The sequence below is a fragment of the Microcebus murinus genome, chromosome 16, assembly GCF_040939455.1.
Source record: "Microcebus murinus isolate Inina chromosome 16, M.murinus_Inina_mat1.0, whole genome shotgun sequence".
In the NCBI taxonomy this organism is placed as follows: domain Eukaryota; kingdom Metazoa; phylum Chordata; class Mammalia; order Primates; family Cheirogaleidae; genus Microcebus; species Microcebus murinus.
In genome coordinates, this window is record NC_134119.1 from 54976635 (window position 1) to 55001533 (window position 24899).

The 24899-nt window shown below is 58.5% G+C and overlaps 1 protein-coding gene across 3 annotated transcripts; it reads right to left on the minus strand.

The window, feature by feature from the left end:
- Window positions 1–67: 67 nt before the first annotated feature.
- Window positions 68–23664, minus strand: NSG1 (neuronal vesicle trafficking associated 1). Of its 3 annotated transcripts, XM_075992959.1 has the most exons (6): window positions 22821–23034; window positions 22295–22448; window positions 18621–18737; window positions 5702–5812; window positions 1614–1851; window positions 68–1233 (listed from the first exon to the last, which is right to left on the minus strand). In XM_075992959.1, the coding sequence occupies exons 2-5, from the start codon at window positions 22421–22423 to the stop codon at window positions 1651–1653; spliced, it is 558 nt and encodes a 185-aa protein (XP_075849074.1). In that variant the 5' UTR covers window positions 22424–22448; window positions 22821–23034; the 3' UTR covers window positions 68–1233; window positions 1614–1650. The 3 variants fall into 3 exon arrangements, with proteins under 3 accessions (XP_075849074.1, XP_012595156.1, XP_012595155.1); XM_012739702.3 differs by lacking the exon at window positions 22821–23034 and adding an exon at window positions 23543–23664 and having other exon boundaries at window positions 68–1851; XM_012739701.3 differs by having other exon boundaries at window positions 68–1851; window positions 22821–23031.
- Between the last annotated feature and the right edge of the window lie 1235 nt (window positions 23665–24899).

Genomic DNA, 24899 nt, shown 5'->3' on the forward strand with positions numbered 1-24899 from the left:
GGGCGTGAGGTCATTGGCACCGCTCCTGGCAGTGTGTGAGTGTACAGACAGTCCACTGGGCAGCACAGGTGTCCTCGTGTTCTTTATTTGCACAGAGTGAAATGTCAGAGGTTACATGTGAGTGAATTTACAGTCAACAAAGTACATGTCTACGAGAAAATACAAATGGGGTTTGCCTTTGACCTGTGCTTACATGGGCTTTGCTTGTTTATATTTAGGCAGGGAAGGTTTTGGCCTTTATTTATTATTCCTTAGGCATTTCCCACGGCTTAGCCACGTCCTTTGTGGCACCTGCCTCTGTGATGCACAGTCACTATGTCAAGGTCCTGGTCTTCGTTTCAAACACCCTTGGTAATAAGCTCCATCTCATGTGTTGGGAGCACTTTTCAGACAACAGTTGTGGAGTTGACCATGATCACCAGGCTCGTTCACAACAAATCCGCACTACTTGTCATTTATTTCTGAGCTACTGAAAAAACAGTGAAACTTCTGACATGTCCACCAGAAACAACACATTCAAATAACATGGAAGAAACGGCTGTGAATGTCTTTTTTGTATTTAATTATCTTACACACTTAGTTTATCTAACTGGCAATTTTGTAAACATACTTTAATGTCAAGATTCAAATGGAAACATAATTTTCGTACAAAGGTTATGAGTTGAAATGTCATCATTGCATTTGCACGGTGCCACACCAGCCCTCCCCTCGCCTTTCCTGCCTGGTTCTCACCTCAAGGGAGTTAGATCTGTTTCACAAAATAAAAATTAAACTAGCCCTGGCTTACCAGCAATTACATTTTCACTCTTCCCAGCTAATTTTTTAAAAACTTACTTGCTAACAAGGCTGTTGTTGCAAATTTATTCATAACAGAAGTGAACGAAAGGGCCAGCGGGGCTTCCTGTTGGGCACGTCCCAGAGCGGACAGCCCACCTACAGGGAGAGCTGGCAGCTCTGCAGCCTCGTAGCCCAGGGGCATCTCTTGCCAAGCCCCCTCCCTCTCAAGCTCCACCAGTCCACCACATCTCCACCCAGCAGTGCCCCGCCCTTATCAACACGCCAGAGCCAAGGGACGGGACAGAGGCGTCTGGGGGCAGCGGCAGCACACCCACACCAAGCTGCCTTGTCGCAGGCTCTCCCACTCCAGAATCGCACCATTCACTGCCGGCGCCCTGGCAGTCGGCACTGCTCCAGCCAATGGCAGACGGGAAGAAACGTCAAGTGAGTCTTGCTCTTAGCAAAACAAGAGATCACTCTAGATTAGCTATGGAGTAAGGTTTGCAGACAACAAGGTGGCTTAAAAAAATCAATTCCAGAAAATGCATTATTTATCGGAAGTCCAAACCCTTGGCATATCCAGTGTAAATTTATTTTTTGACAGCATCCAATAAATCCCAATAAATGAGCTAAATTAAGATCTTAACATGAAAAGTGGAGTCAGAGCTCTTTAGGCAATGCCGATATGCACTTGATTTTATGCCCATGGGTGGTCGGCAGCAAGCTTTATTTGCAAAGCAGCATTAGCAAACAGAAGCAATTGCACCGTAAATGAGTAACCTCTAAATTACCAGTAATTGTATTTAATGAAATGTCCCTCAAAGTCCCTCTGTTACCTTCAAGTGACACATTGTAGGGAGCTTGCCCATCCCGCTAAGCAGATTTCTCAGCTGCTTCAGTCTCCTGCTCGGACAGCTTCTCTTCCGACAGAACCGACATCCAGGGCGACACCGAGCGCGCGATGCTCTGCTTGGCCAGGTTGTAGTGGTTTATGACCGTGTAAAATTTCTCCCTGGCACTGGAGTCTTGCTCTGCATAGTAGCTCTCCAAGCCTTCTGGAATGCACTGGGTATTCTGAAAGACAAGAAGCCATTGAGACCACGCATTGATGCAGGAGGGATGCCAGTCTGTGTCTCCAATTAACAGCCAACAGATATTTACTGAGCACCTTCCCTGAGCTTGGAGCAATAAACACAATGGTGTGCAAAAGCAAGCATGGATCCTACCCTCAGAGTGCACAGCCAAAGAGAAGGCTGGCCTTGATTAAACATTCACAGGATAGACTCTTTAACAAGTGCACAGCAAACTGGTACTTGGGTTCAAAGAGGGTGTGTATAACACGACAGTCCTTCACTAAAGATGTTGCACTAGTTGTCATTTATTTTTAACCTACTAGAAAACAGCGACACTTCTGACATGTCCAGAAACAACCAATTCAAATGAGGACAGAAGGGAGGTGAGAAAGTCTTCTTTCCAGTCACGTTCCCAGCGGGTCTTATGTGGGAGACTTGGGAAGCACTCAAGGCAAAGGGACAATGAGCGGAGGAGTCTTGGAGCAGGACGACGAAATAACTGCAGGACTAAATACAGGACCTAGAGCCCGATGCAGGGGCTGGCGTCAGGGGGAACAGGCCTCGACACAGCCCTAGGTCCTGGGAGGAGGTGTGACCTGCAGCACACCAGGTCGCCGCTGCAGAGTCTCCAGAGGGTGGGATGGGGGCTATGCTGGGAGCCACAAAACCTGGGGGGGCCACGGACCCCTAAGATTGCATGTGAAGTTTTGCTGGATGGGCTTTTTAGAAGGAGAGCAATCCATGGCAGTCTTTGGCTTGTAAGAAATCTAGGACCCAAAAAAGGTTGAGATCCTGCACCCAGGCCTGGCTGCTTGTCCCGTGCCCTGCAGTTATGGCTGGCGCTGGCAGAGCACTAACGGCACAGCAGTCAGCGTGCCACACAGCTTGGAGACCCTGCACATCCGCCCCCACAGGAAGTGTGCAGAGACGGCTAATGGTCTTCCACTACCATTTTCCCCCAGTGCTGAGCAGGGCACGGGCACCCAGCTGAAGACTACACTTCCCAGACTGCCCTGTGGCAGGTGAGGCTGGTGCTCGCTTCTGGCCAGTGGGATTCGGGTGGATATAAGAGGAGCAGGTTCCGGACTGGGCCCTTAAGGGGGAGCTGCCTTGCCTTCCCCTGATCCTATTCCCCCTTCTTGGCCAGCTCTGACCAGCAGAGGATAAAATGCTGGGGCTTGGCTGGGGAGCAAGAGACAGGGAATCGAGGCTCCAGGATGACTGCAGGGACCCTGCAATGCCTTCCAGCCTGGACTTGGGTGTGACAGCAATAAACCTGCCACCCTGTCCAAGCCAAGTGACCAAAGCATTTCACTCAGGCCAAGGATCTCTTCTTCCAGCCCTCCCCCCTGAGAGCCCTCCCCCGCCACTGGCTGCCTTAGAGGTGTCATCTCAGCATCTAAGCAGAATTAAGCTCTTCCAGCCCCAGCCCAGGGCAGGGACAGGGATTTGCCAAACGGAACGCCAGGGAAGGGGTGTGGGCACCCCTCTTGGGTGCCTTTCCCAGGGACCTGCAGACTGCCTCCCTCACCCCCCATGAGACTGCTCCAACACCAACCACCCTTCCAGAAACGACAGCCCCTACGCTGCATGCCCACGCCCCTTGGCCTTCTCTTCTGTTTACAGCCACCTCACTGCACAGACGCCTGACTTCCTGTCTGAGAGTGTAAGGGAGCCTCACGAGGCCGGGCTGTTGCTGGTGGGCTCGGCTGCGTGCCAGCACCAAGGACAGCAGCAGGGGCTTGGCACTCGGGAGGCACCCAGTGGACACTGGCCAAGGAAGGAAGGGCTGAAGCGCCACAGCCCGGAAGGACATTACAGCACGGAAGGAGGGAAAGGGCCTGGGCGGGGAACATGCATTCCAGCCTTTTCTGCTCTGCACCTGCACAAGGGCGAAAGCAAAGCCCGAACCCAACTACACAGCGACACTGATGACCAAGCTTGCCTGCACATGTGCTCAGAACCAGAAACAGCTGGCTGCTCCTGTTTTATTTTAATTAGTGCCAAATCCTGGAAATAATCACATCACATTGGCTCTGGAAAGTTCAGAACCAGATACTGAGTGCAGGGAAATGGGAGTCCACAGCAAGGGGTGACACTGTTAGGGCTGCATGATGGCACTTCAGTCAGTGACAGGCCGAGCGTGCAGGGGCGATCCCGTCACACATGGAGCTCCTCACAACTGAACCGAGACATGCCTGTCACCGATGCCATCACAGCACGGCGGTGCAGCGTGTCATCGTGGTTGTGGCAGTGCTCATGTGACAGACCCACTGCTCTGCCAGGCATGTAAAAGCCTAGCACACATCATGCAGTTAGTTCTGGTGCACGGCACTTGATGACGACATAAATGTACTGTGTCACTGGCTCACGCATTACGGTGCCATACTCTCTGCTGTTATTTTAGAGTGTGCCTTGCGTTGTGCAGGGATATTCGTGAAGCAGCCTCAGGCAGGTGCTCCAGGAGGCGCCCAGAAGGCCCCGTCAGCACAGGAGACGGCAGCTCCAGGGTGTCCCTGGGCCTGAGACCTTCCAGTGGGGCACGACGTGGAGGTGGAGGACAGTGAAGTTGACGGTCCTGACCCTGCGTAGGCAGGTCTAGGCTAGTGTGTGTTTTTGTGTCTTAGCTTTTTTAAAAAAGTTTAAAACGTAAAAAATAAAAATAATAAAGTTAAAAATATAAATGCTCATAGAATAAGGACATAAAGAATATTTGTGTACAGCTGTACAATGTGTTTGTGCTTTAAGCTAAATGTTACTACCAAGGTGACAAGTTTTTGAAAATTAAAGTTTACAAAGTAAAAGAGTTACAGTTGGGGTTAGCTTATTATTGAAGAAGGAAAATTTTTGCAGGACTGAGCGCGGCTGCATGCGCAGTGTCTGCAGAGCCAGCAGGGGCGCACGGCGACGTCCTGGTCTGCAGGTCGCCCGCGCCGCTGCCCCACGCAGAGAGCTGCCGCACGCACAGCCACTTCCCGCCCTGCACGCTCCGCCCGCCGCAAGTGCCCGGCCCAGGTGCACCGCTGTTTACCTCGGATGCGGTATCTTTGCTGTCCTTTTGTGTTTAGACTTGCTTAGATACACAAACACTTGCCGTTGCGTGACAGCTGTCTCCAGCACCGGCGCAGTGGCCTCTGTGCGGACAGCGGAGGGCCACAGGCTGGCGCGCGGCGCGGCCGTGCCATCAAGGGTGTCTGCGCCGGGGCTGCCATGAAGCAGCCCCAGGAGGCCTCCTCAGGCTGCCACGTGGCCGAGCGACTGGACCACGCTTCCTCCGGGCTCGTCCTCTCTCCGCCTCGCCTTCCCTCCCTGTATTTCTCTTTCTTTAATCCTGTCGTCCTGCGTGTGTTTCTGCGCCCCACGTGGGACTTGGAGGCTGCGGCGTCTGCGCAGAGCGAGCACTCCCACGGGGCAAGGGGGGCGCGGCTGTGCTCCCCGCCCCGCCCCCAGACGGGGTTGCCGGGCAAGGGCTTCCCCTCGCTGCGCCTCAGCTCCCCTTTCCTGTGGCCGAGATGGCCCCTCCCCTCTCCCGAGCACGGTGTTGGGAGGGAAACGTCACCTGGGCATTCCTGCCTTCCAGGAGCGCCCCTGCCCAGGCAGCGGAGGTCAGTCCCAGGGGTCACGTCCAAGAGTTCCCTTCCAGCTGGTCCGCCATGCCTCCGCCCACCCAGCCTGCTCTCCAGGCAGGGCCTGGAGCAGGACACTCCTGTCTCCGTCTAAGGGCACAGGGCCCTGCTGCCCTGGTGCCTGTCCCTGGGCCAGCGGGAGAGCCGGCAGGACTGGCCTGGAGTTCAGGGCGAGAACAGGGAGGTGCCGAGCGTCCCGGGGTCTCCAAGGGGATGGAGCCTTACCTTGAGGACGAACCCGTCCGGGCAGGCGCGGTCATACTTGTACACCTTATAGACGACCAGGAAGACGACACAGGTGAGGAAGGCCAGCGCAAAGAGGACCAGCATGGAGACCTGCAGGCAGAGCAGAGGCGTCAGGGACGGCAGGGAAGGCGGCAGAACAGACGTGCACACCACGCACACTCGTCCCGGCATGTGCAGACTGTCTCTGGAAAAGCCACCGAGAAGCTGGGGAGGACAGCTGGGGACTGGAGGTCAGGGGAATTACTTTTCACTGGGCAACTTTTTGTAGCATTTTAATTTTTCACCACAGCCATGTTTCACCTTCATTTTAAATTAGTTACTGTTAGTATTCCAGCTGCTTACAGAGCTCGGGGTGCAGGTATGAGGTGCCCAGTCTCAGGCACGACTGGAGCAGGGCCTGGTGCTGCTCTGCCGTCCCCGAGCGACGACGCGGCCCGGCCGGTGCTGGGACGCAGAGCCACACGGACACCAACCAGGCAGGAAAGACAGAGCCTCTGCGACCCGCCACCGCCGCCCTCTGCAGCTTCCTGTGTATGTGTGCTGAGCTAGCGTCCCGAGGACAGGGACTCGGTTTTCTTCACTGTGCTGTGCCCAGTGCCACTCTCGCCTGACAGGGCGGCAGGAGCTCGTGAAGCGTTTGCAGAGAATGGGAGCAAGCACGTGCGGCCGCACGGGGCGGGGCCCTGCCCCCTGGTGGGCACAGGCAAGAGCCACAAGGTGACGCTGACTCTGGACCCGGAAGGTGCCCACCCAGCTGCCAGGAGGCTGGCGGGCGACAGCATGTCCCAAGGCTAATAAGAGGGCACACAGGTGGCCCTGCCCCAGCCCAGGTAAGCAGAGGGGCAGCTACGAGGTTCCCTGGACAGTGGGAAGGAAACAGGCCAGGTCCCGGGGCGCTGGGCACCAGCGTGCGGCAGGGCTCCGCAACGTGGCTTCCACCTGCCCACCCGGCGGCCTGGAGCCACAGGGCTGCTGGGCCCTTCCCCGCCACACAGAGAGGCGTGGCGTCCTGAGGCTGAGGCCCCCATGCTGGTCTGCTGTGCACCGGCCCTGCTCAGGACCTGGGCTCAGGCCACCTGTGAAAGGAGAACAAGAGCCCCTGCGACACCAGATCCTGGGAGACAGGAGACGTGAGTGAGGGAGTGCACTGCAAGCCACAAAGCACGGTCACCCGGAAGACAGGAGGCCACCAGCTGGGACCACTGAGGTCCCCAGATGACTCTCCTTCTCTTTGGAGCCCCACGCACCCCTGCAAGCAGCTCAGGCACCTGAGCCCCCGCAGCTCACCCGCTGCACTGCCCTGGAAACCTAGAGCCTCTCTGAGCCACTGTCCTGGGACAACCAACGCCCATAGAGAGTCGTGCTGGTTGCGACAGCTGGTCAGTGCTCTGCCCCCGCATCCTGCGCTCTGCCTCTGCAGCATTCAGAATTGTCCCGAGCCTGCGTCTTGGCTACCGGGAGCCCAGGCCACAGGGCCAGCCAGATGGGGTAGCTCAGGGCTGAGGGATGTGGCCTCTCTGTCATCAGTTTCCTGGCCACTGTGCAGCCAACTCCCGGTGCCCAGCACTCTCGCCAAGCGCCCCAGGGCAGGACTAGGGCAGCAGGCTGCTCCCTCCCGCCTCCCTGCACAGCCACCACCTGCACTTGCCACAAGCCACAAGCCATCGCTAGACCTTCCTCCCCCAGCTCACATCCACTACAGCCTGAGTGACACCTGTCTCCACTGTGTCCCTCACTCAGGCAGCCAGACAACCCCGCCACCTCGGAGGAGGCCCTTCCTATGTCTCTAAGTCCTGCTGGTTTCTTGGTCACCTCCCTTGCCTCCATCCCCATCCCGGCCCAGCCTCTGTGACCCTTCACTGGGACTGTCCCCTCACCAAGTCAGCCAGCCCTTCCCAGGCCACCACCGTCCCCAACGGAGAGAGACTCCAGTCTGCCTGGACAACCTGTATTGCCCACAGGGCCTGTGCCTGATGTGGGACACGGGGTGGAGCCAGGGCTGCGTTCCAGGGCACGGCGGCCACGGCGCACGGGCAAGCACACCAGCACCTGCACCTGGGGCAGCTGAGACGAAGGACGGCAGAGTTTGCCAGAGCAAGAAGGGGCAGCCGTCGCAGGAGCACGCTGGGCAGGGCCCGTCAGCGGCAGCCTCAGGCCCTGGCAACGCCTGGGGCTCAGGACAGACTGCAGTGGAGGTCGGCAGGAGCACAGACCCTGCGGCTCTTGCTCTCCGCCTGGTGCCAGGCCCGGCTCCCGCCTGTGAAAGGGCGGTGGGAGGGCCCCGGAGCCAGCGCAGCCCCAGGACGCCGAGGACAGTGCCTGGGCACCGGAGCGTCAGGGAGCAGCGTCACTGCTCTCGGCGCTCGCTGGCCCAGCCACACAGCTGGCCGGTGGCAGAGCCGGGCTCTCAACCCTCTGCGCCAGCTGCGCTGCCCCACGCCCACCGGGCCACTGCCTCGCTCAAACCCACCTTGCCAGGGACCCTGCTGGCCTTTCCCCAGTCTACTCAGCGGGCCTGCCTCGCTGGGGTCCCTGGGGAGGACTGGGTTCAGTGTCACCGGGTCCCTGGTGACCCTGTGCGCTCTGCCCTGCGCTGTGAAAACGCCACTCTCGGAAGAGGTCCCTGCCACGCCACAGCTGACACACCTGCTAGGACACGAGTGGAGTCCTCGGAGAGACTGGGCAACCCTCCGCCCGTGCTTGGCTCCCGCCCCACACGTCCATGTTTGGGTGACCCCTCCCCAGGCTGTGGGGAAGCCGCTTCCTCAGGTGTCCTCCTCAGCCCGGCCTGGGCCTTCCCTCCAGGTCCCGGCCTCACGGCTGAGGAGCGCACAGAACCGAGGAAGAGAACACGACCGTCCTGGGGACAGTCGAGGGGACAAGCCCTCCCCTGCAGGCTGTCCTCCCCAGACCTGTGCAGACTCCGGGGCTGGCCTCTCCTTGGCCACTCTGTGGCATGGCATCCCCCCATGGTGACCATAGGCCCTTCTAGAAAGATCCCCAACTGGCTAAGAGCTGAAACCTGGCTCTGCAAGCTGCAACTGTGTGTCCTGGAGCAGGTGGCCTGGCCTCTCTGCATGGGACAGTGCCTCCCGCCCTGACACACCTATCGGGAGAATGACAAAGACCAAGGGTCATGCACACGCCCGGCCCTGCTGGGGGCCCTCCCGTCTCCCTCGGAAAGATACGACGACATGCACCCCGGACCTGTGAGTGGGACCTGATTTGGAAACGGGCTCTTTGCAAATGTAACTGAGCTTAGATGAGGTCACAAGGGGCCCTCATCCCATCCAGGGGCCGTGTCTTTATGCAAGGGGGAAGTTGGGACGCAGAGACCAGCAGGCGAGCAAGGGCAAGGCCACGTGAAGGTGGAGGATGGCACACAGCACGCAGGCCACGCTGGCCACGCTGGCCAGCCACCCCCAGAGACTAGGAGGGAGTCTTCCCCGCAGGTTTCAGGGGGATACTTGCACACCCTGACTTCAGACTCTCCTTTTAAGCTCATCTCCCGACAAACGGGGCCCCTGAGGACAGGGCTGTGTCACACATCTGGCACAAGGAAGATGCCTCCTGCCTGTGCAGTGAGTGAGTGAGTGAGTGAGTGAGTGGAGGAATCCAGTTGGCAGTAACCTCTCTCCTAACGAGGGTTCCTAGAGCCAACCCAGAATAACGTCTATACACCAAACAGAGCAGGTGTTTAGTCTGCAGGAGGTGCCAGCTGCCTGGGTGAGGGCTTTGCTTAAATGAAGCCATTTCTTAATCAAACAACCCACCTGGAAGGAGATGGGACCCAGGGCGGCTCTTCCGTCCACTGCCCCAGGCCCAGGAAGCTGAGGCTGACAGTGCCTGGCCCCTGCGCCGGCCTGGGGTGGGCCTGTGGGATGAGGGGCCGGCCAGCCAGGGCCCTGGCAGGGAGAGTGGCGTTCCAGGGCCCGCGTCTCTGCCAGGCGCAGCAGGCCCAGTGCCCAGCCTGCCACGCTTGCAGGAATCCAGAGACATGCTTTGATTTTAATTCTGTTTCAGAATCAGAAGGAACAAATACTATAATGATAATGAATCTGTAATAAAGACAGGCTGGAGTGTATCCGTCTTTAGACAAGACTGCCATAATTCTCTCCACCGAAGAAAGGCCACGACGGCCCTGCTGTCCTCCGTCTCGGGGAACCCCAAGTGGCCAGTGGACATTCGCACTCGCGGTGCGCCTCCCGGGAGCCGGCCGGGAAGCCTACAGGGCTGTGTGGTCCTATGGCGTCCCCCTGGTCTTCGCCACCCAGGGCAAGAACGCAGAGCGGGTCCCTAACCGTGCTCGGCAAGGCTGCTGAGAGGGGCATCGGGTCCCAAAGGAGGAGGAGCTCATCGGGGAAGCAAGGGAAGAGGGAGTCCAAGAGGGAGAAGGGGTTTGTGCCAAAGGCCTGAGATGCCAGAAAACACGGCGTGCTGGGCCAGTGTGGCTGGAGCATCACGCGGCCGGCAGGAGAGGGGCCGTGAGTGAGGGCTCCAGAGCTGCAGGTAGGGGAAGCCTGGTGCAGGGTTCTGCCATATTTATGCTGACCGCTTGGGCACCCTAGTGAAGCCACAAATCCTTCTCAGAATGATGTTTTAAACGCATAAAACACTATACATAGGCTTGCAAAGAAAACTAATTATACTGAAATACTATTATGAAAATGTTGCAAAATATAAATTTATGATATAATAATATATACATATTTCTTTATTGACACACTAAACAACAAAATCTTATAAAGACTGATTTCAAAGGGCCAATGAGTGTAAACACTATCCCAAGATCTTGGCAACAACTGCAGCACGACGTGAAAACGCCTGTGACTTGCACTGGCAACACAGCCGCAGGCACTAATACCTCTGTAGCTTATTGCCTACATTAAAAAGTGAAATAACTTGTACACGGAAAACTATAAAGTATTGCTAAAATAAATTAAAGAAGACCTAAATAAAGGGAAAGATACCTTGTATTCAAGGATTGGAAAACTTAAATAGTAATTATATTATATTAATGTTGTTAAGATGGGAGTACTTCCCAAACACTATCTCTACTAAAATCTTAACAGTCTTTTTATTTATTTTTATTTTTGCATAAATGGAATTGCAAGGGACCCTGAAGAGCCAAAACAATCTTGAGAACAAAGACTAAATTGGAGGACTCATCTTCCCAATTTTAAAACTTAAACCCACAAAGCTACAGTAATCAAAATAGAGTGGTACTAGCATAAGAACAGACATATAAGTCAATGGAATAGAACTGAGTCCAGAAATAAAATTATGTGCCCATGGCCAACCGATTTTCAATAAGGGTACCAAGATCATTAAATGGGGCAAGAACAGTCTCTTCAACAAGTGTTATTGGGACCATATGCAGAAAAATGGTGTTGGATCCTTACCTCACATGATATACAAAAATTAATTCAAAAGGGATCAAAGACCTAAATAGAAAAGCTAAGTCATAAAACTCTTAGAAGAAAACACAGTGGTAAATCTTCACAATGTTGGATTTGGCAACGGTGTCTTAGATAAGACACCAAAAGCACAAGCAATAAAAGAAAAAATAAATGGTACTTAACCAAAATTTTAAATTTTTGTACATCAAAGAAACTATCAAGAAAGTGAAAAGAGAACCTACAGAATGGTGGAAAATACTTGCAAATCATATAAGGGTCTAGTATCCAAAATATGTAAGGAACTCGAACACCTCAACAACAAAAAGACAAACACCCAATTAAAAAATGGGAAAGGACCTGGACAGATATCTCTCTAAAGAAGATACACAAATGGCCAACAAGTACATGAAAAGATGTTTAACATCACTAGCCATTAGGGAAATACAGGTCAAAACAAGAATGAGATACCAATTTACAGCCACTAGCATGGCTGTAATAACAAAAATAATAACAAGTGTTGGTGAAAATGTGGAGAAATTGAAACCCTTGTACACTGCTGATGGGAATGTAAAATGGTGCAGCTCTATGGAAAACAGTTTGGCAATTCCACAATATGGTAAATATAAAATTAACAAATGACCCAGCAATTCTACTCCTGGGGATATACCCAAAAGAATTTAAAACAGGTATTCAAAAAAAATAAAACTTGTACATGAATGTTCATAGCAGCACTACTCACAATAGCCAAAATGTAGAAATAACCCAAATGTCTATCAACCAATGAACATATAAACAAAATGTAGTCTGGCCATACAGTGGAATATTACTCAGCCATAAAAAGGAATGTAGCACTGATATGTACTACAACATAGGTAAGCCTTGAAAATATCAATACTAAATGAAAGAAGCCAGGCACAAAAGGTCACATATGCTATGATTCCATTTATATGACATGTGTAGAATAGGTAAATCTACAGGGACAGAAAACAGATTAGTGTCCCAGGGGTTGGGGGAAGAAAAGGGACCGGGAGTGGCTGCTGGGTATGGGGTCTCCTCTGGGGGGGATAAAAGTGTCTGGAGCTGGGGAGTGATGATAGTTGGAAACATGGTCAATGACAATGAATTGTACACTTTAAAATGGTGGGTTTTATATTTTGTATATTTTACCACAATTTTTTAAAAAATGGGCCAGTGGCCTGGCATGGTGGCTCACGCCTATAATCCCAGCACTCTGGGCGGCTGAGGCAGGAGTTGGAGGCTGCACTGAGCTGTGGTCATACACTGCACTCCGGCCCAGGCGACACGGCAAGAATCTGTCTCTAAAACATAACAACAAAAATAACTTTTAAGATGGGCCAGAGGAAGGAGGGAGACAGGGTGTCACAGACTACTGGGGAGTCCTGACAAGAGGAGGGGAGCCCAAGCCAGAGCTTCCCTGCGCGAGAGGTGAGAGGGGTGGAGGAGCGTTTTCTGGAGGCCCGGCGGGCCAGGCGAGCAGACCGGGCGCAGGCCTGGGCTGCAGCATAAGCAGGGCCCTGTCTACCAGATGCTCAGCAGGGTCCTGGCTGACGGCTGCGGCCTGGCCTCCTGACTGCTTTGTCCACCACTGTCACTCACAGAAGTGTCCCACCGGGCGTGAATTATGTGGGCGCTCAGCTGCCCACGAGCTAGTTCTCTGCCCGCCCACGTGAGGCAGGGTCGGCAGAGTCCCGTCTGGCAGACAACAGCGAGGGGCGTCTGGCTCACTGTGCTCCCATCTGCTCTCCTGCCGGGTCGGCAGAGCCAGGATACCTGCAGAGGGGAGAGCCGCCCGTGCCCTGGCGTGTGGGGGCGCGCTGTATGTCCCACTTCCACCCTCGTCAGCGGGCTGGCCTTGGCCTGTTCCTCAGCCGCTCTGGCCTTAATTCCCCACCTGCGAAGGCAGGACAGCAAGGCCGACCTTCAGGCGCGGCGTGACAGCGAGGGGAGGCTGCCCGAGCAGCGTCGGAGGCGCCGGGCGATGGCAGGGCGGCTCTTCCACGGCCCTCTCTGGCCTCCCACCTCGGGGGAGGGAAAGGAAAGAGCGTTTCTGCTGAGTAATGCAGTAAAAAAAATCTTGGAGAAAGACAAATCTCGCCATCTCAGAGCGTTCCCGGCACTAAACACTTCCGAAGGCCCACACAGAACCGCACCAGACACGCACCCCGAGACACCAGCCACGCGGGCCGGTCGGGGGAGCCCCGGCGGGGGACAGGGACCAGCGGGGGGCAGGGACCGGACCAGCGGGGGGCACGGACCAGCGGGGGGCACGGACCGGGTGGGGGACAGGGACCGGGCGGGGGACAGGGACTGGCGGGGGGCACGGACCAGGTGGGGGACAGGGACCGGGCAGGGGACAGGGACCGGCGGGGGGCACGGACCAGGTGGGGGACAGGGACCGGGCGGGGGACAGGGACCGGTGGGGGGCAGGGACTGGGTCGGCGGCAGGGACCGGGCGGGGGACGGGGACAGGGACTGGGCGGGGGACAGGGACCGGCGGGGGGCACGGACCGGGCGGGCGGCAGGGACCGGGCAGGCGGCAGGGACTGGCGGAGGGCACAGACCGGCGGGGGGCACAGACGGCGCAGGGGGGCACGGACACAGGCGCCGGACCCGGCAGGCGCTGGGCACAGCTGAAGGCCATGGGGCGTCCAGACACATTTCTAGGGTCTCCGCTATCACCCTCACGAGAAGGCCCTGGTGCCATGGAAACGGCATCACCATTCACACACATCCAACAACCGAAACACGCCAGATAGCGGAGACGCACAGGCAGCACGAGGTCATCCGGAAGTGAGAAGGACACACCGCCCTCAGGATAACCTGTGGCAGGCAGGGCACACAGAGGCGCCCCACGGAGCACCGGCCGGCCGCCCGCCCGCGACCCTGAGGCCCAGGGCAGCGTGGCGGGGCGCTGCGCCCGTCCACTCACAGGCGAAGGGCCGTGCGCCCGCGTCCCGGCAGCTCTCCACCACCGTGGCAAAGCGCAGAGGGCAGGACCAGCCGGCGGGACCTTCTGTCGCGGGCCAGCCGCGTCTGCCCCTCCACCTTGCAGGCTGGGAAGGACAGCGCTGAGGAGCGGCGCCGCAGCACCCCGGCAGGCTGTGCACGGGGAGTGGGAGAGCGCACCCCGAGAGCGTGCGGGTTAGCTCGCCGGGCTGCCCAGCCAGCGCGTGCTCAGCAGAGACGCCTCCCACCAATGACCTGCCTGCCTTCCTCGCCGCCGGAGCCTGGGCTTGAGCCCACTGGGGCTGGTCCCGCGTGGCCGAGTCCTCCAGAACCCTCGCCCCAGTCAGCAGTCGCCTAGCAACCAGCCTAGGGACCTCACAGCCCAGAGATGAGTCCCTGAGTGGTAGTCAGGAAGCGACACCACAAAAGACTCCCTTCAAGGACGCCGCCCAGGGCCGGCACCACGAGCTGCTGCAGAACTACGCGGGCCAGAAGCGCGAGGGACACCGGGTTTACGGTTTACGTGCTGCTTCGACTCCTGACAGGTGAGACTTCACTCCTGAGAGCCACACACAGATGGAGAGGGCTCGGATGGCGGCTGGCTAGGCACCTCTCAGAAGCTGCCCAGTCACAGCAGGACGAGGAAGACCTGTCCCAGCCCCGGCAGAGCCTGAGCCCTGGCAGGAGGGGCACAGGGCCAGGCAGGCGCATCCTCCATCCTGACCTTCCTCCGCACGCCTGTTCCCCACACGCCCCTCGACCAGCGGGCGGGCACGGGGCAGCGGCACGCCTCACAGTGCACGCACGCAGGGCCAGACATAACTGGGCAATACAAGGCTGGGAGAACATTGCAGAAGAGCAAGCACTGTCTGCATTCCCAAAAGGCACCAGCCCTTCTGATCCTTCCTGCATTGTGCGAGAATGCACCTCCACCCAGAAAGGTGGAAACTCGGAGCACATCAGAATCCCCTGGAGAGCCTGTTAAAACGAGTGTTCCCAGGGTCCAGGCTCCCTGCGTCAGGATTGAGCTTGGTGGCTCCCACTCAGGTGGCCCCAGGCACTTGGGGACACCACTGTGGAGACTGCCGTCACACACACACTTCACAGCAGGGCCGGGGAGCCGGTCACTCTCTTTCCCAAAGGGCCTTGGAGCAGGCGAAGGCAAGAGGCGCCCTCAGAGTGCGGCCGTCAGCGGCGAGGGTGCAGCCTGCAGTGTCCCGGCCAAGCCCGCAGCTGAACCGGGTGCCACGGCCTGCAGCCCCGGGCTCCCGCCGCCCGGCCGCGCTGGCTCCCAGCCCGCCTCTGCCACTCACAGATCGCGTGGCCTTGGGCAGGGCTCCTGCCTGACTTGGTCAGAATCGACAAATGTCGCCTGTCCAGGACTCACACCCACGAGCGGCCCAGGGAGACAGCTTACTCCAGTGACCATACTCAGCAAGCAAAGGTCCCACACGCAGACCCAGGAAAGCTGGCCAAGGCCCCATGCACGGGAGCCCAGCGGCACGTTTAGTCATGCATTTTCTTATCACGCTGTTACGGAGCGTGCACTGAGCGCCAGACAGGAAAAGCCACCAAGGAGCTCTTATCGTGGCTGGCAGAGCAGCCATGAGTAAGCTCCGTCTGCACAAAGACTCCCTCACCTTCATATCTGGCTGACATTCTTGGCTCAGAGGGTCGCCATGGCCTGGTTCCCCTCCCTAGGTCACCAACTCAGGGTGAGGGGCCTTTGCTTCAAAAGGCCACCCCACTGGACCTCACCAAGACACCTGCCACGGCTTTATGCCCAGAGGGAAGCATGGGCCATCCTGGACCCTCAGAAGAGGGACCTGTGAGGTCAGGGCGCTGGAGACTGGGACTTGTATGGAAGAAACAAGAAAAAGAGTGCTTACACGGGGCAGGGCTCTGGGGTACCCAAAGGCTATGGGATGGGGAAGGAGGGTGTCACGTGCTCTGAGTGACTCAAGGCAGCAGATCGAGGGCCACAGGGCGGCAGTTCCTGGGAAGGGTTTTGAACTAGCACAGGGAAAGGACTGTAGGAGCAGAACAATCCAACAGCAGGAGGGTCACCCGTGGCTGAGACTCCTTGTGCAGACCTGCTCTCCAGGAGAGGCAAAGGACCTCTGGTGCCACAGCCAAGAGCAGGCTACCTGGCTCAAGCTCCCTGCCTCAGTTTCCCCTCGATTATAAACGGAAATAGATAATAGCAGTGCCTGTTTCGTGCGGTGTTTACAAAGATTTGATGAGATAATGATGGGCTGGCGCACTCCCTGACTCTCAGAGGCCGTGACAGCCTCGAGACAAAGGGCAGTGGAGGCACAGCCAGGGTGAGGCTGGCCACAACTGGGGGGTCCGGGAGGCTTCCCGGGGAGGTGCTGCTGGGCCAGCCCTGTGAGGAAGATGGGCATGGGCAGGTGTGCACGGTGCGAGGCGTGGCGAAAGGCGCTGGCTTCGCAACCAGCCTCCCGGGACCACTTGGGCTCAACAGCCTCAGCTGCGAAAGGGGCCAGTGACGGTGGTGAGGGTGTCGTGAGTCACAGAGGAGGCCACGAAAACCAAGCACAGGCACACAGCCTGCAGGTCTGTGTGTAAGATGAGGGAAACAGTGCATCAGTGCCACCATCTGCTGAGCACCTACTGCATACATCACCCTCTCAGACAGCCAGAGGAGAGGCAAGGCAGGACTGCCACCAGCAGCCAGTCTACAGGGACAAGCACAGGTGTCTGAAGTCTTCTGGGCCCCTGGGGTCTGGGTCCCAGCTGCAGCTGCCGAGAGCCCTGGTGACAAATATGCGTCATCCATGCCTGAGGTGAGAGACCTGGGACTACTTCAGGTGATCGTGCAGGAAAAGCACAAATGAAGGATGCCACAGGGCTTTGGAAACTCCCAGAGGCGGGGGACAGAGCCTGGCACATGACACACACTCAACAGATAAGGAACAGCCATTCCAGCGCCACACGGCTCCCTGCCCTGCGGGGACCTGCGACGTCAGGCTGGGGAAGCAAAGGCCAGAGCGGGCGCGAGAGCCCGACACGCACAGACATCCAGATGGTGTCCGGCGTCAGAATGGAGGCCAGGCCCTTGAAGTCGGATCACCCCTGCCTCAGCAGGGGCAGCAGCCGATCTCAGGGCGCGGCGGGGCAGGGCGGGGCTGTGGCAGGCCAGGCGCGCACTGACCCCACTGGCAGGGCGGGAGAGAGGTGCTGACTCGGGTCTGCCCGGCGCCAGGCCGTGAGCCCGGACACCTGCGAACTGCTGAGCCGGGGGCCGCCCAGGAGCGCCTCGGCACACCCGCAGGACACAGGCGGGGACTGCCTGCGCCGCCACCTCCCCCGCAAGACGGGTGCTGCGGATGCTGCTACTGCCATAGGCGGAGGTGGAGGGCTGCCAAGAGGAGCACGAGCTGACACAAGCCACCCCACAGACAGCAGGCTGCGCTCGCCGGCCACCGCGCCAGGCAGGCCCAGAGGGGCGGTGTGGAGCAGTGGGCACAGGGACCACAGGCCGGATCACACCTGTCTCCCTGTCTCTCCACGGAGCCCCTCATCCCCCGCTTCACTTTCTTTTTTTTTTTTTTTTTTTTTTTTTTTTTATTGGGCTATCCCACGCATTGTACCCGCTTCACTTTCTACTCTTACGAGGATGGCCCAGGCCTGCCTCCTGTGACCGGCAAGGCTGGCACAAAGGCCAACAGGACCCGCAGTGCCAAGGCGCTTTGCAGACCGCAGGGTGCGGGGCGTGGATGAGCCAACTGCTCACACAGCCAAGTGGGGTGTGACCAGACAGCCAGCCAGGGCCACACCGCAAGGTCTGGAGACCCTCCACGTCTCTCAACTCACCCCTCTAAACCTGGGCCAGGGCCACCATTTCACCTTCTTTCTAGTGCTTCCGAAGGAAAGAGTTTCCAGAAGATGGGTATCCAGCTGTGCCTCACGTGAGCCGCCTCAGAGGCCGCCGGGCTGTGGGGAGGCTGCACCCCCAGGCCTTCCCGCCAGCAGGGGCAGAAGGAGGGTGCACACGGGGCCCTGAGCCAGACCGCCTCTGGGTCCTGGCTCTGCATGAGAGCTGTGACCACTCTGCCTCAACCTCCCCCTCTGTAAAATGGGTTACATGAATCACACGGATCCCCAGGGAGCACTGTTTGGATGAGCTCGCATAGGTAAAGGGCCCAGAAGCCTGTCTAGCGAGTAGCAAGTGCGGGGCACCAGCATCTTGTCATTGTCTGCTTCCTTTCTAGAACTGCTAGGTAAATATCTTAATGTTTGGTAAGTGTTTATAACCTTTATCTAAAAGAAAGTTTTCCCTGTTATAAAAATAAGTAATACATGATCATTTTGGAAGATGAAAAAAAAAAGAAATTTAAAAAAGCCACATGGCTAACATCTTGGTGAGTAGCCGGAAGCTGCCTGGTTTGTGCAGCTGGGATAGCCCAGGCGAATGCCGTCACACCCGTGTTCTGTAGGTCATCTCTGCAGCTCAGCAGACGCCTCCTGGGGGCAAAAACAGCATCTCACCCCCCGCCTCAGCCACTTACCTTGAACCTCTCCGTGACACCCTCAGTGATGCTGACCGTGAACTCAGCTATTTTGGGAGGACGTGCTTTCCCTTTCTTGCGGTCAGGTTCATATTCAGTCTTGGTTTTCACGACCACCTTTCCCAGGAAACAGAGAAGCAAAAGGTCACTGGCACAGCCAGACGCAGTAGGACATCTGCCCAAGAGGGGGTCCAGGAACTCTTATGTTCACAGTCACCATTTCGCCACGAAGTAATTCACAAAAGGAATGAGAACAGGCCCTACTTATTAGAACTCTCCTCTTCCTGTGTTAGGGCTTTTCAGAGAAACTACACATTAATAATCCGGATGGCAGCCCCAGGAGGGAAACGTGACAGGGGTGGGGGGCAGAGAAGCTAAGCTCACTGGCCAAGGCCACACAGCTAATAGGTGGCAGGGCAGGGATGCAATGTGGCGTCTGGCTCCTGACCGGGCAGAGCCCCTCCACCCAGCAGAGCGGGGCGGGGGTGGGGAGGCGCATCTCCTCTTTGGTCTTTCCGCGCTGCTGGGGGGGAGCAGCTCCGAGCGCACCTCCACACCCTGCAGGACTTGGCTAAGGAGCAGGCCGCCAGTCTGTCAGGAAAGAGATCTGGGTCAGGCTCCTCGTCTAGCGCCCCATCCTCCCTCCTCTGCCCCAGCAGCTGCCGCCAAGGGTCTCCCTGCCCTCACTCCCCACCCCCATTGCAAGGTGGGCGCCGTTTTCCAATATGGAATCTGACTCTCGCCTCTGCCCTGTGTCCCCACCAGCTCCAGATGGACCACGGCGCCCTGCGTGGCCTCCTCCCTGGGACACTCCTGGCCCTGGTCTCACCAGCACTGCCCTGTCACACCCTGTTGACAGGGACTATTACTTCTCTGTCCCCACTGGAGAGGGAGGTGTTCAGGGCAGTGTCAAGGGATGACACAGCTCTAATCCCCAAACCCCACTCCCCAGAGAAGTGCTAGGAGGGGCTGCTGGACTGGGGAGAGCCAGCCACCCCCACTTTCTTCATCGCCAAGTGAAGATGCCCTCAGTGGTGCAGTTTGGAGGAGACACCTGCTCTCTAAGGCAAAGGGAATCCAGCAATTCAGGATGGTCAGTCTCGGGCAGGCAGCTGGAGGGACTCTTAGGTCAAGCTGCAACCCCTGAAGCCAGCTTCGGGGAGCAGGAATGGGGGAAGTGGCCCATGCCAGGTGTCACTGAAAAGTGACCCCAAGAGCCAGACCCTTGTAACTGCACTCCTGGCCTCGTTCCTGGCCACGTGCTCGCCACGCTGGAGGACGGTGCTCACCCCGTCCAGCACCCGTGTCTCCAGGCGGTACTCGAGTGGCACTTGGCCATCCTCAGATCCCAGTTGTACCCAACTAGCTGCACGAGCACACGCTGGCCACCTGGAGCCACTTCACGTGCCTATGAAACGGGAACAAGGTTATTTCCTCCGGCTACGGGGATAGCCGTGAGGAAATGTGAAGATAAGGAAGCCTTGGAACCCTCAGCCCCATGTCAGGACTTGGTCAATATTCTGTTGATCTGGATTCTATCTGCATCTGTCACTAACTGACTAGGTGGCCTTGGACAGGTCCCTTCAACTCTCTGTGCCTCCATGTCCACCATCCGTACACTGGGGATCATGCTGGTAGTTACCTCAGTGTTGTCAGCACATTAAAGGAATTTAAACCTGGAAAGCTCATAGAACAGTTCCTGGTTCGGAATAAACATGCACCCACCAAACACCAGGAGAGATCCTGGTGCTGCTGCCGGCTGTGGCCACCGCTGCCGCCTTGCCTCTAGCACTGCAGCACTCGGAACACGTTCTGAGAATGGATCCTGTTTGCAGCCCCTCAGAAGCCATGCCACCTGGGACAGGCGACTTCGCCTCCCTGAACCCTGGCTGTTAGCAGCACACTGCTGTTGCTAAGAGGCGTCTTGTGTGAGCGACATCCGGTTCCAAGCAGGGCGGAGTGAGGCACTGCCAGAAACTTCTGCATCCTGGAGGACTGTGACCTTCAGCCGAGTGACCTTGGGAATGGCCCGTAAACTCGCTGAGACTCAGTTTCCTTATCTGTGATCTCAGAAACTTTCTAGCCAAACCATCCGTCCCTGCTGGAATTCCCTTCTCTGGAGCACCCTGTCAGATGGCCCCTTTGTTCGAGTAGTTCCAGGGACAGGACACTTGTTACCTTTTGGAGCTGCCTAGACTAGCCCTGCTTGGCAGGGTTTCATACCTGCCCCAATCCTCCCACCCTGCATAAGCCCACAGTGCAAGCACTCTGGAAGGGAACAGACCAAGGGCGAAAGAGGAGACTCAGGCCAGGCAGAGGGAATCACCTGACAGAGGTGCTGCCTCAGGACGCAGAATTCCTGGCACAGGCACCGAATCCCGCAGCTGAGCAGCTGAGGGGCCAAGGCAGGAGGGGGCCACGGGGCCAGGCTCGCCAACAGGACAGGTCTGATGCCTAGACAAGGAGCAGGGAGGCCTTGGGCAGCCCTGCCCCTTCTGCAAAGCCCAGCCTGGGCCACAGTGCCCCAGAGGGACCCCATCGAGGCCTGAGGGGCATGGGTGTGACCAGCTGAACCCCCTTTCTCTAACTGCTGTCAGCCTTGTCCCTCCCCTGCCTCCCCCCACCCAAAACACAGACAATAGGGTTGGGAGCTGGGCCAGCCTCTCAAGGGGCCACCAGGAATCCAGGACCCACGCAGGGTCTGCCCCAGCCAGCAACCACCAACTTGCCAGAATGAACACAGAGCCCGACTCAGACCTCTTGATCAGGGATCAATGGGACAATAGACGTAACACAAGCGCCATGCAACAAAGCGAGCTTGTTTGTGGCCCAGGTGGTTTTTAAGGTTTTTAAGCAGCGAGAGGGTCAGAATGGATGCTGTGTTTATAGTTTGAGATCTGAGTTTTACAATACAATTGTCCAGATGTCCAAAGATGTATCTGCCTTTTTAAATGTTAACTCTTGAAAATATTATCCTTAATGGATAGAAACTACTTGATTGGAAGCTGCAGTCAAGAAAAGACGGGATTCTTTAAATTCAGCAAAAAACACTTTGGGGACAGCTGATGAATGGCTGTTCCCAGTCACACTAGAACTGCGCGAGCCCAGGCGCTGTGATTTGGAGACTTCGCAGAAGGAACAAAGAGAAGGAGGCTGGAAGAGCCCACACCCTCCTGCAGCGGGCGCGCGGGCAGCAGTGGGCAGAAAGGGCTGGGAGGACAACTGAGCCTGGAAGAAGGGCCCGTCTGGCCAAGGAGGGGCTTCCCGCCGCCGTGGGGCAAACTGGGTGGAAACTGCATCCCCCAGGGAGACCCAAGGGACAGCTACGACCGCTGGGCTCACCGCGACGCAGAGCCCTGGTGCCGCGGAGCAAGGGAGCAGAGGGCCGCTGGGGGCGCGGCCGCTGGCAGACAGGATTCCCACAAAAATCCAGAAGGGACCTTTCCCCGCCGCGTTCCACTGTCAGGGCGAGGCCGTCATCTAGGGCGGGGGCCCCAACGTCACCCGATCCAGAATCCCGCGCGGGCACATTGTCCTCGCCCGGCTTCCTCCTGCTGCCCGAGCGCGCCCCCACTTCACGTCCCCAGCGCACGCCGCGCGTTTCTTTTGTTGCGGTTTCGGTCCAAGATTTCGGGGTGCGCATTCGGCGGGATTGGGGCACTGGGGGCCCTTACCTTATCCGGGGGCGGGAACTGCAGTTGATTGACATCGAGGGGCGTCATCAGAGGAATGGTGTCGAAGCCATCCTCCAGCAGCGGCTGCTTGGCGCCCTTCTCCGCGAAATTGTTCCCCAACTTCACCATGGTTGCGGGGACCCGAGGCTGCAGCCTGCGGACGGAGGGCCGGCGGGAGTCACCGGGAGCAGGGCGCGGGCGGCGCGGGCGCAGGCGGGCTCCCCACACCCTCGCGGTCCCGGGCTAGTCTCCGCGGAGGGGTCGTGAGGACGTGCCGGTCACGGCCATATGGGGGTGCTGAGGGCCCACGGGCCAGACTCCAGTCGCCCGGGCGCGGGGGCGCTCCGCGGCTGGGGAAGGGGCACCGCCCCTGCACAGCCCGACTAGACGCGTCCGTCGTCGCGGGGCCGTTGCGCCCGAGTGACCCGCCCGTCCACCCCGCGCCCCGCTCCGGAGATGCACCTCCCCAGGCCCGCTCCCCGGAGGGGAGGCCCCGGCCCCACGCGGCCCGGCCGGCCGCACTCACCGCACGGCGCCGGCAGGTCTGGCTGCGCGCTCCGAGCCTCCGCGCCCGCTCGGCTCGCAGCAATGGCGGAGGCGGCGCGGGCGGGGCCAGGCGCGGGCTGGGCGGCCGCCCCCTCCTCCCGCGCGGCCGCCTCCCTCCCGCCGCCCCGGGGCTCCGCGCGCGGGGAGGAGCGGGGGCGCCTCCGCCCTGCCGCAGCGGCCGCCCAAGGGCGCAGGGGACGGGAAGGAGGCCCTGGGGCCCGAGCGCCCCCCGAGGCGGGGTGGAGAGGTGCGGGCCCGCAGCCCGCCGCGCCCACCCGGGGCTCCTCGAGGCGGCCTGGAGGCGGCGGGGGCCCGAGCGTGCCTCGGCGCGCGGCCGGGAGGGCGCGTCCCCGGTAGGGCCCGCGTGGACAGGGAGGACGGAGCTCCGCGGGTGCGGGAGCAGCGCTCTCCGAGAGCGCGCCGGCTGCTCCGCGGAGCGGGGCGTAGTCAGGGCACGCGGCGCGCCGCGCTGGAGCGCGGGGAGGTCCCGGGGTCTGGTCGGAAGAGGAGCCGGGAGTCCCCCCACTGCGGCCGCCACCAAGCACAGAGGGGACCGCTTGGGCGACACCGGGACCCGGAAAGGCGGCCGGGTCGTTCTAGCCTGAGTCGCGCCCCTCACCCACCCCGAGTGCGGCGCTCTCGCAGCCGCCCAGGTGAGGGCCCGTGCGCGGCCCTCCAAGCCGCCCTGCCTGCCGGACTCACCGGTGAAAGGGCTGTGGGAGGGAGGCGAGCTGGGCGTGGGCCTGCGCCCAGAGGATGGCGCTGCTGCCCGGGCACCTGGGCCACGCGCTGGGCACCGCCAGGGCAGAGGAGGCGTCCTCCGAAGTCGTTATTGTCGCACCCTTTGCTCAGGGTCCCCGTTTGCACTGGCGAGCGTCTGAGGCCAGGCGATTTCCATCAGCCAACTGAGAGTCAGGAGAATCCCGGGCAGTGAACCGAGAAAGCCGCTGCAGTGCCTGAGCCAGCCCAGGCCCACTCTAGGAATCTGCCATGAGTGACCTGATTTCAAAATCCTCAGGAGGGCCAGCTCCTTTTTACAAGAGACTGAAGAGCTCCTCTTAACTCGCCCAGCAGGTCTAAGCTGCCTTTGACAGCAGGTCAGCCCGCTGGGGGCCCAGGTGTGGCCGCTCTGGGTAAGACCAGGAGGGCAGTTGTCTCAGGCTCTGGCCCCTGCCACAGGCCTTGGGGAGCCACCAAAGCCACCTCTCTGGCGCTTTGATACCTTCCTGCAGCAGAGAAGAGTAGTTAGCAATCTGCCCAGGCACCAGTGTGCAGCTGCACAAGAGTCAGGAGACAGAGACACTGTAGGCTTAGGCAAGGGAATGGCTCTTTCCCACCTCAGGCCCAGCATTTCCCGGAGCCCGGCACACACACAGTCCCACACAGGGAGGAGCGGTCTTCGGCCTCTCCTTCTCCCTGGAAGACTCGCCAACTGGGGAGGATGAAGGCAGGAGGGCCCGGGCTGTGCCAAGGCAGACAGTGGGCGGTCCAGCTTCTGCCCACTCACTGTTTTGTGCTCTCTTGGGTTCTGACTGGTGCTGGTCACTGATGCAAGTTGTGTGGTGGCAGAAGAAGTAATGAGGCCAAATGGATGCTAGCAAATGTAGCGTTTTTTGAAAGCACTCCTGGGCAAGGTTCAAGAGTCCCAGAACTGGGGGTGGGACAGAAGTTGCACGGCCCAGGACTGCAGGTTAGCTTTTAAAAGGGGCTAGCTGTTGTTGTCGTCTGTCTCCGGGGGTCAAGGCAGGATGTTTTGCACTCAGGGCATCTTCCTGCTCTGCCTTGGCGGGGTCTGGGCAGCCGAGATGTTCTCTTGGTAGCAGGATGCAGTTAGGGCAGCTGCTGTGCAAGGTCTCAGCTTTGCAATGCTGTGAGGATGGGGAGGAGAGGAGGGGCCCAGCCACCAGCCTTACAGCTGGGACTCTGCTGTTCTGTTCTGTGTGGTTTTCTTCCTCTGCTGATTATGTCTGGGCCCTGGGACGGGCCTGGGCAATGCAGAGTGCACCAGACACACTGCCTGCCTGCAAGGAGCTTAGGGCCAAGGGAAATAAAATGGCAA